Source organism: Gossypium raimondii, chromosome 13, assembly GCF_025698545.1.
Source record: "Gossypium raimondii isolate GPD5lz chromosome 13, ASM2569854v1, whole genome shotgun sequence".
Lineage (NCBI taxonomy): Eukaryota > Viridiplantae > Streptophyta > Magnoliopsida > Malvales > Malvaceae > Gossypium > Gossypium raimondii.
The window spans coordinates 51,408,063-51,427,359 of record NC_068577.1 but is presented as its reverse complement, the minus strand read 5'-3'; the positions used below and the strand labels follow the sequence as shown (position 1 = coordinate 51,427,359).

General features: G+C 33.4%; 2 protein-coding genes across 2 annotated transcripts; both read left to right on the top strand.

Annotated features, from left to right (window-relative positions):
* Nucleotides 1-277: 277 nt before the first annotated feature.
* On the top strand, nt 278-7,485 carry LOC105782500 (uncharacterized). Its single transcript, XM_012607273.2, has 4 exons — nt 278-590; nt 698-783; nt 870-3,979; nt 4,641-7,485. The coding sequence occupies exons 3-4, from the start codon at nt 911-913 to the stop codon at nt 7,050-7,052; spliced, it is 5,481 nt and encodes a 1,826-aa protein (XP_012462727.1). The 5' UTR covers nt 278-590; nt 698-783; nt 870-910; the 3' UTR covers nt 7,053-7,485.
* Nucleotides 7,486-14,517: 7,032 nt separating this feature from the next.
* Nucleotides 14,518-18,964, top strand: LOC105783734 (uncharacterized). Its single transcript, XM_012609350.2, has 10 exons — nt 14,518-14,743; nt 15,131-15,323; nt 15,417-15,519; nt 16,315-16,427; nt 16,982-17,050; nt 17,186-17,301; nt 17,394-17,448; nt 17,598-17,718; nt 18,249-18,391; nt 18,537-18,964. Exons 2-10 carry the CDS (start codon nt 15,171-15,173, stop codon nt 18,636-18,638), a joined length of 975 nt encoding a protein of 324 aa, XP_012464804.1. The 5' UTR covers nt 14,518-14,743; nt 15,131-15,170; the 3' UTR covers nt 18,639-18,964.
* The last annotated feature ends 333 nt before the right edge of the window (nt 18,965-19,297 follow it).

Here is a 19,297-nt window from a genome sequence, read left to right as displayed (position 1 = left end):
TAAATGTGATATTAGTATCAAATAATAATACTTAAAAATTGTTATGTTTTAATGCATTAATTATTTTAAAGAATATTAAATAAAAATAGTTATATATTTTATAAAATATATTTGTTTATACAAAATTTACCGCCTTAAGAAATGACATTTTTACAGTTAATTTTAAATATCTTTTCGTAATTAATAAAATAAAATAAAATAAAAAGAAAATTAGTACTAAATAGAAAACCGTAAGAAAAACAAAAGGAGAATATAATAGAGACTTTCTTTTTCAATCTTTCTCTTCTTTTCGTGCCACCCCATTCCCATTTCTTCTTTATCTTTTCTCAAAGCAAAAAAAAACAATTGAATTTCACAAAAGAGCACAAAACAATTGCCAACAACTTCATAGCTGTTCTGCTAAGTAATCAAAAGTAAGCAAAAAGAAAGTGAAAAAACACAGCACATAAAGAAGAAAAAAAAACAGAGGATTCTTTTTTTTTTCTTTGTTTTTAGTTACCGATCGCTTTGTCTTTAACCCACTTTGAAAATCCTTTTAGTTTCAATTTCTTTAGCTTCAAGGACCTTGGGGTTTTCTTGGTTTTTTCCAGGTATTGTTGGGTCTTCAATATCTTGCTTGGAACTTTTGAATTTTTTTTGTTTGCCATTGAGTAGTTTTCAGCTTTGCTTTAAATTTCCTCCCTTTTTTTTTTTGTAGCAATTTCACCACTCAAAAGCTCTTAATTGTTGCTTTTCTGCTGTTGGGCTGATCTTCATTTGTTTGCTTTTAATTTTAGCTCTAAGGTAAGTTCACACTTAACAACTTTTGTGATGAATTTGTTTCTGGATCCAATATTTTGTTTTGTTTGTAATTGGTTCTCTTTTTACAGATTGGGAACTGAGAAGAAATAATTCTTTTATATAGAGAGAGATGGGGCTTGAAAGAATGGACGTTGGAGTTAAAGTTAGGAAATTTATAGTAATATCAGTTAGAACATGTTGTAGTTTTGTTTGTAATCATCCATTTTTGGTTGGTTTGGCTTGCTTTTTAATATTTTTGTATAGATCATTTCCTTTGTTGTTTTCCTTTTTGGTTACTGCATCTCCTGTTTTGGTTTGCACTGCTGTATTGCTTGGTACCCTTTTGAGTTTCGGGTCACCGAACATACCTGAAATCGACGAACATGAAGAAGAGAATGTTAGTCATGAAGTTTCTCCATTGAAAACTGGGGTCAGTGAGGATGATACTGTTGTCAAAAGAGATTTCACTGATGATGATTTTGTTGTAGAAAGACATGTAGGGAAGATGTGGGATATTGTAGAGAATGCCGGCGAGAAAGTCAGTTTAGTTGATAATGAGGTCAATGAAGTGGAGGAAGGTGTCTGTTCGGTTCTTTATAAGCCGTTAATCAATGATGATTTGGATTCTAGGAATGTTCATTGTGAGAATGGGATGATTGATGAGGTGGAGGGACTGTTGAATCATTCTTTGTTGGAGAAGATGACGGGAATTTGGGGGGAGATGCTAGAGAGTGAACGGTTGTCGAGTATGAGGAGGGCTGAGGAGAGTCAACATCTTTTGGCAGATGAAGTAGGAGATAGAAATGTTGAATTGGGTGATGGAAAACTCACATCCAATATCGATGATGTTCCGAGGGGTAATGAATTGGATTCTTCTCTGGTGTCATCTTGGAAATGCGTTACGGGTGACGAGGATGCTGGTGATGGTGATAAGGATGACGACGACAATGACGACGATGATGAATCTTCCGATTCTGGATCTGATGGTGCTGAGAGTTCCTCTCCCGATGCTTCACTGGCAGATATAAGTCTGATGCTTGATGAGTTGCATCCGCTTTTGGGCTCGGAAGCTATACAGGCTGCTCAGTTGTCTCGTCATGGTTTGGATTCGGCGTCTGAGAGTTCTCATGGTAGTAGTGATGATGAAAGTGATGAGTCAGAAAATAAGGGAGAGGGAGAAAATAATGAGGAAGAAGGTGGAGCAAAGGGAGATAACGAGGATGAAAGTAAATCTGCCATTAAATGGACAGAGGATGATCAGAAAAATCTCATGGATTTAGGGAGTTTAGAGGTTGAAAGAAACCTACGATTGGATAAGCTTATTGCAAGGAGAAGAGCTCGTAAAAGTATGAGATTGATGGCAGAGAAGAATCTAATAGACTTGGATTTTGCTGATATTCCCTTAAACTTAGCACCAATTTCAACCTCAAGAGGTAACCCTTTTGACCTTCCATATTCCTATGATGACCTTGGATTACCTCCCATTCCTGGGTCAGCTCCATCCAATTTGCAGCCCCGAAGAAACCCTTTTGATCTTCCTTATGACTCGAGTGAGGAAAAACCTGATCTTAAAGGAGACAGTTTCCAAGAAGAGTTTTCAGGTTTTAATCAAAGGGGAACTAATTCCCAAAGAGAGGCCTTCTTTAGTAGACACGAAAGCTTTAATGTCGGATCATCTTCTTTAGGTGTTCCTCGGCAAGAGCTTAAGTGGAAACCTTACTTTGTTCCGGAGCAATTAGTAACAGAAGGAGCTAGCCCTTCCTTATTCCAGAGGCAGTCAAGTGAAGTTAGCGAGTCGAAGATGAGTTCCATTCCTGATTCGGAATCAGTGAGTTCAGTTGTGGATGAGGAGGACAACAAGCCAAATAAGCAAGATGTTTCTCGAGAAACTGAACTGATCTTGAATGAAGATCATGTTTCTGTCGCTGAACAAGAGAGCCATTCATCTGATTCTGACGATGTTGAGTCCGTGGATGTCTACCAAGTCGAGAATAGAGATGTTCATCATGATGTGGTTGAGATCACATTGGGAGACGGAGAAAGTCACCTGGAAATTGAACCAGTGTCTGAAGCTGGTGCTACAAATCATTCAGAACACACTGCTAGTGAAGCCGAGAACAGAGATGTTCATCATGATACGGTTGTGATAACATTGGGAGATGTAGCTCGAGCAACTACTTATGTGGGACTCAATGCAACTGAAGTTCATCCCAGAACTGAGCCAGCTGAGGAGGATTATAGCAGTAGATCAAGTTTGTCATCATTATCAGAAATTGATGAAAAGATATCAGATGTCAAAGGAGTCGGATCTGCAGGTTGTGAACCCAGAGATAATGAGCTTAAAGAATCTGGCATTTCTAAACAACCATCATTTGAGGAATCAGAGTTTCATTTTACAAGTGGGGTGGTGGATGATAATCAACATACGGAGTCCATTTTTTATTCTAGTTTTCACCCTCCATCAGTTGAGACTTTCCTCTCATTTTCAACTGTCTCTTCTGACAAACAGGCTGAGATATCTGAAATGGGTTCACCCTCAATGTTGGTTGAATCTATTGATGAGAAACATGAAGCACATGGTGAAATGGCTGAGCAGGGTACTTCTAGTTTTCAAGTGATGCATGGAGGCTCCTCAGATTTACTTAATGGAAATGAACTGAGGGAAAGGGATCTGCCAGAGATTAGTAAGCATGAAGTTACTTTTGCTGGCTTGACAATGGTTTCTTCCACTTCTGCCGATTATAATGCATCAATGGTGCCTGAATATGTGGTTGAATATGTTTCAAGAGAGGCAAGGTCATCTTCGGATGAGGGATTAGAGGAGGATGTGCCAAATAAGGAAGAAAGCTCTATCCAGAACCACGTGGACTTATTGAGCCTTGGTGCAGAGACAACTCTTGCCATTGATGAAGGAATGGGTGAGGTGGTGGATTCTTCACCTGAGGAACAACAGCATCAAAGGCACCCCAATGAATCTTCAGAGGGTAACATCTGGGAGGAGCATAAAAAGGAATCTGAAATGGATCAAACCCAAGCGCCATTTTCTGATTCAAAGACCAATACAGGTTGTGATGAGGGAGTTCCTTCAAACTCTAGCCATCAAGATATGTCTTCTAGAGAAAGTCCTTCATCAGAATCAGAGAAACAACTGTTGTTTGGTAAAGATGAACTGCCTGTTGATGAACATGATAAGCTCGAGGTAAATTATTCAATCTCTTCTTCTGTTTGTTTAAATTTCCTTCCCTTGATGAATTGCCATACTTCTTTGAAGAATAATATTATCAATTATTTTGCATATTTTGTCTTCAATAATTTTTTTAATTTATTCAAAACCGGTGTTTATGTTGGTCTCCTTAGATCAAGGTCCTCCTGTTATGAAATTTTTTGCGAGCTCAGACTCCGGTAGGAGTAAAATGATGCCTGTCTCTTTGTTTTTTTTCTTTTTTCTTTTTTTTTTCTTTTTCATCTACTAGGGAGTTGATGGCTGTATAAAAATAAGCTTTACTACTATATGTACCAGCACAAGAAAACGAGTCTAGTTGAAAGCAATAATTTGCTTTTGCGTCGAATAATGATGTTGAAGTAGATGTGATACTCATATCAAGGACAATTAAGGTTTCACTGCTATGTGTGATTTACCTCGTCAAAAATGTTATCACTGCATGTATGCTTAAATACTGTGTGTTTAAACAATTTACTGCATTATATATGTGAATTTCCTTACATATATGAATTTTCTCAGGAGTTGAATTGTTTGCTTCTGTTGCTTTCACTCGTGTTCCTTTTCATTTCATGTTTTCTCATATCCTAATTACATGAAAATGGTGATGCCTAAACTAACTTGTGCCACTGTGATTCAGGAACCATCTATAATTGCAACCGAGTCTACAAGGGGAGCAGACATTGTCAACACTGACACTAATGTGCATGAAGTTGATGATTCTGAGGACAAACTTTCAGCAAATTTCTCTTCGATGACTTCAGGATCTTCTTCCTTACCTTCTAAAATTGTCGTACATACTTTGCCAATGGATCAAGAAGATTTGAAAGAGAAGGTCCTAAAAGAAATTGAAAATGAGGGCCCTGATGAACACTTTAGTTATGCCGATGTATATGCCCCTCGTGTTGATGAGGAAAATAATAATGAAGAAGTTGATGAGATTAAAGAAATCGATGAAAGAATACTCTCTGAACTGGACACCGTTGGGGACTTTAATGTTGGGGAAATTGGTTTACCGGAGAGATCTCATGTTGCCTATACTGAATCTGCAATGTTAGCAGATGATATGGAGACCGAGACCAGTGTGGGACTGCCTGTTCTTGAAACAAGATCAGTAGAAGATATTGATTTGGCATTTAAGCAACTTCATGAAGGAGTGGATTTTGAGGAAGTAATTCTTCCAAGTATGATTAAGAATCAGCCGGATCATGCAGATACCAACTCGGATTTACCTGTTGTTGAGGCGAGATCTCTGGAGGATATACATAATGCTTTGCAACAAGACCCAGAACCTAATCTAGCTCAGCTGCCACATTCCACAGACTTGAGGATTGGATCATCAGAAGTAGAGCAGCATGTTGTTGTTTCTTCTGAAGAGATCGAAGTTAGTAATGCTGTCTCTGGTATTGAAGAAGGTTGTGATAATGCTGCTGGTGAACCCAAAAATGAAGAAGAAATAGAAGAACTAAAGACAGAAACCAATGTGGAGCTACCTGTTCTTGAAGCAAGATCGGTTGAAGATATTGATTTGGCTTTTAAGCAACTTCATGAAGGAGTGGATGTTGAGGAAGTAATTCTTCCAAGTATGATTGAGAATCTGCCAGATCATACAGATACCACTTCAGAATTTCCTGTTGTCGAGGCAAGATCTCTGGATGATATACATAATGCTTTCATAAAAGGACCGGAACCTAATCCAGCTGAGCTGCCGCATTCAGCAGACTTGAGGCATGGATCATCAGAAGTAGAGCTGCATGATGTGGTTTCTTCTAATGAGATTGAAGTTGGCCAAGCAGTCTCTGGCTTTGAAGAACATCTTGAGAATGTTGCTGCTGGTGAACCAAAAAAAGAATATGAAGAAATAGAAGAATTGAAGATGGAGACCAATGCGGAGCTGCCTGTTCTGGATGCAAGATCGGTTGAAGATATTGATTTGGCTTTTAAGCAACTTCATGAAGGTGTAGATGTTGAGGAAGTAGTTCTTGCAAGCATGATTGAGGATCAGCTGGATCATGAAGATTCCACTTCAAAGTTACCTGTTGTCGAGGCAAGATCTCTGGAGGATATACATAATGCTTTCCAAAAAGGTCCAGAACCTAATCTGGCCGAGCTGCCACTTTCCACAGACTTGAGAAATGGATCATCAGAAATGGAGCAGCATGATGTGGTTTCTAATAAAGAGATTGAAGTTGGTTGTGCCGTCTCTGGCATTCAAGAAAATAGTCAGAATTCTGCCGGTGAACCAAAAAATGACCATGAAGAAACAGAGGAAATGAAGATGGAGACCAATGCAGAGCTGCCTGTTCTTGAAGCAAGATCATTGGAAGACATCGATTTGGCTTTTAAGCAATTTCATGAAGGAGTTGATGTTGAGGAAATAATTCTTCCAAGCATGATTGAGAATCAGCAGGGTGATGCAGATACCAATTCGGATTTACCAGTTGTTGAGGCGAGATCTCTGGAGGATATACAGAGTGCTTTTCAACAAGGCCCCGAATCTAATCTAGCTGAGGTGCCACATTCCTCAGGAGTAGAGCATCCTGATGTGGTTTCTACTGAAGAGATTGATGGTAGTAGTCCCGTCTCTGGTATTCAAGCACTGAGTGAGAATGTTGCCAGTGGACCAAAAAATGAAAACAAAGAAATGGTAGAAAAAGAGATGGAGACTGAGGTGGTGCTACCTGTACTTGAAGCAAAATCAGTGGAAGACATTGATGTGGCGTTTAAGCAACTTCATGAAGGGGTAGATGGGGAGGAAATAATTATTCCAAGTATGATTGTGAACCAACAGGTTCATGCAGACATCAGTTCAACATTACCTGTTGTCGAGGCAAGATCTCTGGAGGATATACATAATGCTTTCCAACAAGGCCCTAAATCTAATCCAGGCGAGCAGCCACATTCTTCGGACTTAAGGATTGGATCATCAAAAATAGAAAGGCATGATGAGATTTCAACAAAAGAGATCGAAGCTAGTGATGTAGTCTCTGGTTTTCAAGAACATGCTGAGAATGCTGCTGGTGAGCCAGAACAGAAACATCATGAGGAGTGATCTGAAAAGCCAAACCTGAAACTTAAAGGTAAAAAGACAAAATCCCATGACTCAAGTTCCAGTTCCAGCTCCAGCTCGAGTTCCAGTGATTCTGAATGAAAAAAAAAAACAAAAAGAAAGAAAAATATAGTTTGGCATTTCCAGTTTTATTCTAAAAATGGTTCTTTTTCCCCTTTCCTTTACAAGAAACGAATTTTTAGGTTTCCTAGTTTGGTCATCATCATGTTTTGTTGATTGATTGATTGATTGAGTTATTAAAGAATGGGTTATGGTTTGATTTGTTTTTTTTTTTTTTTGGTTAAGTCAAGGCAATTTGAGGTGTAGAATTGATTTTGATACTTGAAAGATTTGTGTAAATTATTGTATTTTGTTTGTAGAAGTGAGGAATCGTTGAATTCTAATATATATACAGTTGTGCAATGGATTTGTCATATATGTACATTTTTTGATTTATGATTTTTAAAAATAGATCAAATTATATAAAAGTTGCATCTATAACTTATCACTCCATCCTGAATCTCCTTTTCACCGTCTCTCTCGTCTTTGTATGTTGTGCCATGTTATAACTGTTTCCATAAAATAAAGGACCAACTTTTACCACTTTAAAAGATAGATAGTGTGAGATTCATATTTTATTTGACAAAAATAAAGGGATAGCTTTATCAATAAATATGTCATGCAACTTGTTGTTGAAATTTTGAATATTTATGTATTTTTATTATTTTTATATTTAATTGATTTTTTAGAATAAGGAGAATATTGATAAAAAGGTGTAAACGTTAAAAGAGTTAAAATTTTTAGAATTGGGATCAAACTCACAAAATGTATAAACATTGATGATTAAATTTATTATTATGACAAATAACAAAAAAAAGTATGACAAAATTAAAATTTTTGTAGTTAAAGGGACTAAAAAAAGCATGACATGAATTACTAAGCCTAGCTAGATGTGGATAATTGTTTTGATATATGAGTATGAAATGTGACCCACCAAATAAATAAAACATAATACTATATTTGAGAATATAAATTTGAAGATGTGAATTCTTATTTCATTTGCTATAAAATTGTGAGAAAATATGCATTTAATAAATTAATCATAATTCAATATAATTGAAGACACACAATAAAAAGTCCCTCTAAAAGTGTTTTCCTCTCTTTTGTCCCCTGTATGAGGTGGTATAGCTTGTATTAGTTTATAATCTGAATCGATTTAATTGAAATAAGTGAGTTTGTTTGATAAATCAGTTATTTTAGTTTAAGTGGTAAAATAAAATATTAAAAAAGTATAATATTTTATGTTAAAATTTATTCATCTATTTTTATATAAAAGATATAAAAAGATAAATGATAAATTACATACAATGTCACTAAATTATTAATAAACTTATGTTTTAGTCACTCAACTATTCGGAAGTTTCTATTTAAGTTATCGGGCTATTAAAATCGACATTCTCTGTTACACTATTTGAACCAATTGAAATCGCTCTCTCTCTCTCCTACAATTCAATTTTTTTTTGAATCAATTTTAAACGTCATGATTTTGCAAACGAAAATCTAAACATTTTTCATCTCCGACGCTAACTGTCAAATCAACTTGGATCTAAGGTATGTTCTGTTACTCATTGATGGGTACTAATCTATCGTACCGATCATCGAATCATGCTTGGAGATTGCTTATCGACTTTTAAAAAAACGCTTAACAACACAATGACTTAAATAAAAAATTCAAATAGTTCAATAACCATTTTGCAACTTTTGAAGTAAAGTGACTAAAATTGTAACAGCCTGTTTTCAGTGATACTGAAAACGGCGGTTTTGGAACCCCATATTCCAATGATCGGGTTAATAAATATTATTTAATAATATTTACGAGCTTTTTATAGTGTTATATTGTATTTTGATTTGATAAATTTGTTAATTGGACAGTTCACTAAAGTACAAGTGGTTTGACCCTAAAGTAAGTGGTTTTAGAAATTGAGGTATCGAGATCTATAATACCCCCTACCCGTATTCGTCGCCGAAATGGGGTATGAGGCATTACTAGATTTTATCGAATAAATTTTTCGCAAAATCCCAAAGTTTTTTTTTGAACTCAATATAACCCCTTTATAAGTATCTAATCTTCCCTGCAATTTTAAACCGAGACCAATCCAACACAACCAATCTATTTCAACATATTTTCAAGATAGATTTAACGTATTCATAAGATAACCTCATCACATACCAAAACCAAAATTTGTTAGCCATACCAATGGCTAACCATACATTCATTTCACATTAACATTTACTTTACTAGCTTATACATGCCATTGATTTTCAAAATAAAGTTTCTTTATATACTGAGATCTTGAGGTTGATAGTGTGATGCGTCTCCGACCAAATCCGATCTCCGAGCTCTTAACACTACAAAACAGGGGAAAAAGAAATAGGGTAAGCACTTTGTGCTTAGTAAGCTCATGTAACAAGAATTATACTTACCTAATATTTTCAATACAATGCAATAAACATTCATACATCCATTCCATGCATTATTCCCTTAACATGAACAAACTCAACATTCAAGTTAGTTCAATAATTTTCATGTATCAATAATATATATATACCATGATTGATGAGCTCATCAATTCCATGATTTCCATTCCCTTGTTATTTTTCCATATTTATCCCGTTGAACTACTTGGAATTTCGATGGATTTTCAGGGGTACACCTAAGTGTACAAATCCGGGTCCGTCAATTCATATTCATGTGCGCCCATTTCCATTTCAGAGAGCACACTCCCGCGAACCTCATCCTTACAGTGGGATTACCAGTCCAGGCTAAATCCCCTGCAATGACAATTACTCTAATGAGTTTGGATCTAAATTACCAGTCCAGACTAAATTTAGACCCTAATTCGGATTACCCGTCCGGGCTAAATCCATTTTCCACATATTCTTCGGGAGGGCTATATCAGGATAGGATCACCCGTCCGGGCTAGATCCTTTTTACCGTCAATTCCTTTTCAGAGATCCATCGAATTTTTCTTCCATTCAACCGGGATTTCTTACCCTTTTTATCAAATATATCAATGTTTCATCAATTTTCATACAATGAACATTCAAATCATATTCACATCAATAACAAACATTTCAGGCATTTAAGAATATAATTTAAGTTACACGAACTTACCTCGATACTTGTTCGTAAACAAAAATCTACTAATCCCGAACTTTTTCTTTTCCTCGATCTAGCTTCATATTTGAATTTTCTGGATCTAAACAAATAAATTTAATCATTAATCTAATACATTTCATGTTCATATGTAACATTCTCTATAATTCCATTATTATTTATAGTGCATTCAAAGCTGTCTCATTGAGTCATAGTCACTAAATTATTTATATCTTGAGCTACAGAGCTTCAAATTAATATCCACTAATTTTCCCAAAACTAGACTCACATATCTTCTTACCATAAAATTTTCAGAATTTTTGGTTTAGCCAATAAGTACACTTTATTCTTTAAAGTTTCCCCTGTTCCACTGTTCGACAGTTCCGACCCCTCTTCACTAAAAATTAATTAGCTTATTGTACAGAATTCTGATGATGTTCTAGCTTGTTTCTTTTGAAAATATACTCATTAAGTATTTTAAACATACAAATTTAATCCCCTAATTATTTTTCTTCAATTTTTAATGATTTTCCAAAGTCAGAACAGGGGAACCCGAATTCATTCTGACCTTGTCTCACAAAATCTATTATATCTCATGATTTACAATTCCATTACTTACATTGTTTCTTTTATAAGAAACTAGACTCTATAAGCTTTACTTTCATATTTTATTCATCCTCTAATTCAATCTCTACAATTTTTGGTGATTTTTCAAAGTTAGACTACTGCTGCTGTCCAAAACTGTTTTAGTGCATGATGTTAATTACCATTTTTCCCTAAGCTTTCAATAAATGATAATTTCATCCCTGCTCAATTAACCTCTCAATTGAGCTAATTTTTCTCAATTAACACTTTATCCCATCACTTTAAACTACTTTATAACCTTTGGAAATCATAATTTTAGCACTAGACTTTAATTCCAAACCTTTTCACAATTAGGTCATACAAATCAATTTCTATTGAAATTACCTAATAAAATCATCTCATAAACAAATTAAAGCTTAAATTTCATGTTATTTCATCATAAAATTCCAGCACATATTCATAGAAACTTTCAATTTCATTCATAAAATCAAAAACTAATGAATTTAGTAATAGGACCTAGTTGTAAAAGTATTAGAAACACAAAAATTACAAGAAAAAGGCAAGGATTAACTCACTTGGTGCAAAAATTATGAAAAACTAGCTTGAATAAACCCTTAGAACGTTTTTGGCTGATGATAATGCATAAAAATAAAGAGAATTCTAGATATTCCAATTTGGTCCCATTTTTATGTTAGTAAAATTTGTTATTTTTCCATTTTACCCTTATTTCACCAATTCTCCTGATTTTTCTCAACATATGCCGCCCAAAATATCTCCTTTTGGGCTTATTTGTAATTTATGTCCCTCCTCATTTAACAATTGAGCTATTTAATCCTTCTAGTAACTTTTACACCTTTTTCAATTTAGTCCTTTTCACTTAATTGACTACCCAAACATTAAAATTTTCTAACAAAATTTTAATACCATATTACTAACACTTATAAATATTTATAAAAATATTTCTGATTCATTTTTACGAGATCGAGGTCTCGATGCCTTGTTTTTATCCAATTTCTTCAATAATTTCTTTTTCTAACTAACCACTAAATCGGTAAAATTCTTCTATCTATATTTTCATACGATTTTCCTATCATATCAATATTCATGCAAAAATATTAAAATAAATTTATCTTTAAATCGAATTTGTGGCGACGAAACCACTGTTCCGATAACCTTGAATAGGCAATTACAAGATCTCATTTTCATAAATCAAATTAATGATCTAATCGTAAAGCTAAGCATACATGATGAATATGATTTGTGTGAAATGTTGAATGAATGCAACTTGATTATGACATGTGTAGTGAAAACATGGAAGTGCCCTGTAATATAAATGTCATGAATAATGTATAAATGTCCGTTTGAATGTAGTAAGCGATTAGGATACGATTGGCATGCTAATATGGTTAGAATGCGCTTGTACGGGATTGTACTTTGGTGCCCCTGTTTGCACTTCGGTGCCCCTATTTACACTTTGGTGTCCCTGTTTGCACTATAGTGCTTTTTGGTGTGGTGTAGGTACCCAAGTATCTAAGTTACTTTTGCTATAGTTCATCGGGCTAATTGGTTAAAATTAAAAGGAACCGATTGTTTGATATTGTAATTTATGTTTGGAATTGATTATTTGAAATTGAAATGAAGTATATGTTGATTTTGTTCAAAGGTTTCAATGGAATGGAATTGATTTGGATTGAATTGTATAAATTGGAAATATTATATCACTGAAATGATGATATGTGTTCAGAAATTTATAAGTTATATGATGATTGAATGATGTAACTGAAATATATAAATATTTGATGATACTGTTTAAATGATATTGAATTGAGTTAAATAGTTTTGTACAAATTAAAATGCTTTGAGACTTGCAACTGATGATCTCACCTTACTGTTGTTAAATGTGGATACAAGAAAATAGTATAGTAACTAATTCGTTAAATTAATAGTAATTGAGGTGAGTTTATTGTTTTAATTCCAATGAACTTACTAAGCATTTGTAATGTTTACGCTGTTTCATTTTCTGTGTTTGTAGTTGGCACTTTTGCGAAACATATCAGTCAGATCACTCCAGAGCTCACATTATCAAATAGCCTGGTACAATGCTTTTCTTGTCAATAATCAACATATGCGACATTCATTACTCATATATTTCAAATATGGTATCCAATTTAAATTTCCCAATTGGTTTCAAGAATGGTGGAACTAGTATGGACCATCCTCTTTTTTGAGATCCTACTAGCAAAATTTAAAACTTATGGCCCAACTTTTTTGACAAATTCCAACCAAAACTTGATAAAAAACATATTTATAAAAACATTCATTTCTTCTCAAAATTATGCATCTCATGGACTGTTTCTTGGAGTTATTCATAAGAACAAGATTCTTACATGGGAATCCCATTATTAGTCTGAAATTTTAAGACAAAATAGTGGGACAAATTTAACGATGAAAAATATAATTCCAAGTATTTGTATGAATTTTTCAATAAAAACTCAAGATTATGCAAGTCCGCTACCCTAGATCAAACTATAGCAAAATTCCTCCAAGTCAAATCAACTACAAGCACGATGTTAACTCAAGCTAAAACAAAAAAGGAATACAAACAACTTAAGGATGAGATGCTCAACTCCATGGGTTTTGACTTGGAGGATGAGAAACCCTCAACATCTTCGATCAAAACAGTGGATCTTGCGGATGGCATCACAACAATAACAATCACCAAAAGTAGAAAAAATAAAAAGTGAACAAGGTAAAATAGTAACGATTCCCTGCAAGAGAAAAAAAAAGACGAACAATGAATATTCTTTGCAATGAACAATGAAGATTTTTTGCAAGAACAATGGAGATTCTCTACAATGATCGGTAAAGATTCGCTTTAATAAACAATGAAGATTCTCCGTAAAAAGAAAAAAGATTATAATCAGAGAATACATTATCTATAAAAATGATAGTTTGAAAAACGAATAGTTATAATAATTTCATTATAAAGAGATACTAGGCCTCTATAAAAGCTCTCATTTGTAATGAAAGACACGCCTCAATACACAACTTCAAAGTTTCTCTAAAATTTTCCAATTTCAATTATCAAATTCAGTTTTAAAATTAAACTTCTTTCAAATTTAATTATGAAATTTAGTTTTATAGTTTTGATTTAACTATCCTCGGAGGCTAAAAATATTTTTATTACATAATTATATAATAATTATTTTAGTTATATAAATAAAAGAGTTATTAATTAAAAGATGAATTAAAAATTTAAAAACAATATATTTATTAATAAAAAATTAATTAAAATTTAAAATTTAAAAATTTAAAAATTTAAAATTTAAAATTTTAAAAACATGAAATAAAAAATACAAATGTGATTAAAAGAAAATTGAATCCGAGACTTAAAAACAAAACTAGTAACACTTAACTATCTAATTTTTATAAAAAAAGTCTGTGTTTATTAATAATCCTAATTAAAATTGTATTTCTATTGTAATAAAACTTTGATTAAATTGGAGCTGTAGATCAAACATAATTTTCTAATTCATTCTTTCTAAAAAATAGATTATATTATTATAAATTTTAAATTTTATAAATAATTAACAAAAATATATTACATAAATAGATTTCAACCAAAATTAAGTGAAGTTTAATATTCGTTAAGTAAATTTTATTATCATTATTCTTTTCTCCCAACGACAACAATTATTAGATAAAAATATAAATACAGAGAGGAGAAAATATCGGACACTAGATCTGAAAAACCTTAATTTTCGGTTTCTTCATAATTTCTTCACTATTAAGCAAAACAGTCGATTCAATTCAACTCAACTCAAATCAGTTTCTATTATTTTTTAGTTTAATTATTGGGGTTTTCGTGCTTTGCTTAGCGTCTAGGGTTTCCTCTTTCTATATTTTAAGGCTTTCTCCATATTCGGTTTCAGTATCTCTCTTCAATATTCGGGTTAGTTTTCTTTCTTTTTCCCCTTTGATTTTCGTTTTTTTTTTTGGTGCATTACTGATAATTTTGTTACTCTGGAGAAATAATGAAATCGGATATTTTTTTTTCTGTTTTCATTTAATTTCAATAGTTTGGGATACAGATTTTAAACTAAAATTTAACCTCTGTAGTAGAACTTTCTCGCAAAATTGGATGTTTCTTCAGAATTCGAATATTATTAATATTATTATTTGCTCTACAGCAGTTTTAAGACGCTGATTTGTAGCTAATTTGAAAATTTGAAGAGAAATTTCTTGCCGACCAAATTTCTGTACTGCTAATAGGATTTTTTATTACTATCTTGTTTTGTTCCGTTGTAGCATTCTGTTGATCTTCAAAAAGTGTTTTCAGGGTTTGAGAAGAATTTGGTGCAAGATTTAACCTGTAATTAATGAGGTCTGGCACCGGCATTGGCACTGTGAGAAGGCGGCTTCATCACAGCGATGTTGGCGGTATAAGGAACGAAAATTATGAGACGTCCGGATTAGATGGTTTAGATGAACCTTTGTTAGGGAAACGTGATTATGATGACAAACATTCTGAGGTTATGTCGTTATTTTTTGCTAATTATACCTGTTTGCTAGAAAGTGGATGGAGTATTGTGAATGTCTAGTTTAATTTGTTTTATATGTTATAGGGGAAGGTGATGGAGGAAATTTGGGATGATGAGAGAAAGAAGGAACAGTTACATTGGACGCTTTTGTTCTCAAACTTGATCGCGCAATGGGCGCAATGGATAGGTCTGTGGTATTATCAGTGTGGTTTCTTAGTTATAGATATGTGAATTTGTGGTTTATAATTCATATGATTGTAGTTTTATTATTCTTTTTTGGTTGTTGGTTTCTAACTAAGAATGTTAAACCATTAAGCTAGCCAGTTACTACTTTGGTTGCTCGTTATTCACCCACGGATTTCACCCTAGCTTCAAATTTTATATATATAATAAATTATTAAATATTTATTTTACAATATTAAATTAAAATCATTAGTAAAAAAGAGGGGTGGAGCAGTGTGGTGTGGAGACAAATGTTTTCAACATACATGCAAGAGTTGGGTGGAGGTGGATAAAGCTATCTCTGTCCCCTTCTTTCTCCATTGTTATCCTTACTTATGAGTATATTGGTTTTCTAGATCACTATTCATATTATTTAGTTTTGCTAGAGTCTAGGTATGATTGATTTAAATGTGCTTATGCTGCTGGGGATCTCTCCATCAATTTAGTTTATGGAAACACATGCCCAATTGCTATCAGTTTTTGTTATTGGTGATGATTTCTCATCATATCATTTTCTAACTTCGCATTCATTTGTATAAATAAAAATTTATATTTTCTTTGATTATTTTTAAATTCTAAGTTTCAAATAAGCAATTTGATATACATTTAAGTGCCTCTTTTACTTGACTTTCTGCTGCAAATGTAATGTTGTATGATCCATTACCTTATTAAATTCTTTGCTTTCTTTGGCTTCTTTTGTAAATGGTGAGACTTTTATAGCGGTTTGGGTTACTGATATTTTAATCTTTGGCTTTTCCAGCAAACCTTGTCTTTGGATCTGGATCATTTATTGTACGACATTTACCTCTACTTTCTAACACCAAAAATAGATCAAACCCGAAATTTATCGTGCCTACTCTTAGCCCTTTACAGGTATTATCATCATTGCACTTCTTTTACTGTATTTGAGTTAACTCCCTTTTTTGTGTGCATGCGCCTTTTTTTTTTTTTTGGGGAGAGGCACTGCTCTGATAATAAAATATGGTTTTTCCTTCTTTAAAATTATTTTTGTGTACTTTTCCCGTAGTGGAGAGGGGGCAAGGACCTTTCCTCCTTTTCTTGGTATATGATGATCTTGAAGCATCTCTTACCGAAAATGCAAAGTTCTTGCTATCTATTTATATGCCCCAAATTCGACTAATATTACCTCTCATGTGGAAAAACTGTTAACCGTCATTGGGGCAGAAAGAAAAATTAGTTGGAGTTTTGAAGTTGATTCCACGAATCAGCTTGGCAAAATTGGAACTCATGGCAAAAAATCCTTTCTTGTATAAGAGTTGAGTCAGAAAATATCACAACTCTTTATGCGCATTCAGTTGTTCATCTTTAAAAGAGCAAAAGACCTTGTTGTCACTGGCCATTGTGTTCAATTTATTATATTGCTAATTTGTGGTGTATTGTTGTTTCCATATACTGTCTTCTTGCAGGAAGAAAGGTTGAGAAATCTACAGCAAAGACTGGGAGTCCCGTTTGATGGATCTCGGGTGGATCATCAAGTATGTTTACTAATTTTCCTTTGGAATGGAAGTCAGCCATCATCCCTCGTCACCTAACCCAATACCAATTATATGCACCAATTAAGAATTTCTTTATCATCCTACAGCTGATATAGTTTTATTTTTGACTTGCAGGATGCTCTTAAGCTGTTATGGAGATTGGCTTATCCTAACAGGGAGCTTCCACCTCTTAAATCAGAGCTTTGGAAGGACATGGGTTGGCAAGGGCCAGATCCTTCCACAGATTTTCGGTATGCTAAGGATTTGGCTTTAACTGGCTTTCTTGGACCTTTTTCTCCTTCTGATATATATGCTTCTTCTTGTTGTTTCATGCTATTTGAAGGGGTGGGGGGTTCATATCATTGGAGAATCTCATATTTTTTGCCAAGAAATATCCGGTTTGTTTCCTTTCCCTAATTACCTTGATTACATTTGTTTGTTATGATTTACCATATGATAATAATGTGTAACCAAACAATTATTTTATTCACCAGCATGAAATATAACCGTGGTTGATCAAATGCTGATCTGATCTTTATTTGCACAGGAATCTTTTCAAAGGTTGTTGCACAAACAAGATGGAAACCGAGCTGATTGGGAATATCCATTTGCTGTAGCTGGTATCAACATTTCATTTATGTTAACACAGATGTTGGATCTGCAATCAGGTAATCTAAATTCAGAACTAGTTAGATACTGTGTGGTTGAAATAATAAAAAAAGTTCTAGACTTTGCCACTTTTTGCAGATATGCGCCTATACATTGATTTTGGAAGGATATGCACCTATACTTCTTGTTATGCCCAAACAAGCCCTCGACCTTTTTAATCTGTACCTAAATAAGCTCATCTGAATAGCTTATACTATAAACCCTTAGCATAAATCAACAGCTCGTATGAAATAACTCAATAAGGGCTTAATTAGGTACAAATCAAAAGATACAGGTTTATTTGGGTTCAATAAAAGTATAGGGGCTTATTTACAAAAAGTGAGATTTTTCAATGTGTTAGCCATCTTGAGTGTTGCATGCCGGGTTTTTTGCAATGTCCCTTGAATAGGTTGCAATTTGTTACTGGCATCGTTTGTGCAAAAAATATTGGAATCTCATATTGTGTGGAAAAAAGTACAGTACGTTCATTATCTGCTGCCTGTTTGACATGGTGTTTAATTTCATTACTGTAAATAAATTTTATCTGCAGGAAAACCATCTTCCCTGGCTGGAATTCGATTCTTAAAACTACTGGGGGAAGACGAAATGGCATTCGATGATCTTTATTGTGTAGCCTTTCAGATGATGGATGCACAATGGCTTGTGAAACGGGCTTCGTACATGGAATTCAACGTAAACTATTCTAACAATTGATTCCTACAAAGTTCATATCTGTGTCGGATTGATGACACTCACACCTAAATTCGAATAACAGATTTTAATTATTTTCCTAGACATCATAGGAAGTTCATTCGATCTCTTTTTTTGGCTTTTGCAGGATGTTCTGAAATCTACAAGAACACAATTAGAACGAGAGCTCTCACTAGAAGATGTCTCCAGTGTGAAAGATTTACCGGCCTACAATCTCCTGAGAAGGTGACCACAGTCTTGCCTTCGAAAAATGGATGTGTTTCATCATTCAAACAATATTTGTCATACATAATTGCTTTGTAGATGCGTAATAAAGCGAAGAAAATTATACATTCATTGTAGAAACGGAATATAGTTCATGGAAAGAGTGTGAGAATTCTGCTTTTAGATATACATAATGTTGACTTAGGAAGGGAGATTTGTATATCAGAAATCAAGCTTCAAGCTTCAACCATAATACTTATGGCCATTACCTGCGTCACCCCAACCCTAAAAATGTTGATTTTCTGTTTATTTAGTCTAATTTCTTCATGATATGGATTTTCTAGCTCTTAATCATTTTCTTTTTTGATACATTGGTTTTAAATGGTTATATTTATCATATAAATAGATATCTATTTTAATTTTTACATTGCGTACGTGTGGATGTATCCCTCTTATATATATATATATTTAATAATAACTTTCTATTTGAATGAGAATTTGAACACTACTCATATTTATACTATTAAAATATTTATATTTTGTATCATTAAATATTTATTGCTAAATTATAATCTATATAGTTATTGTTAAAATAAAATTATAATGTTAAATAAATTTACTAAAACAATTAATTATATTAATAATGTATTATATACTATTAAATATTAATATAATATTTAAAAA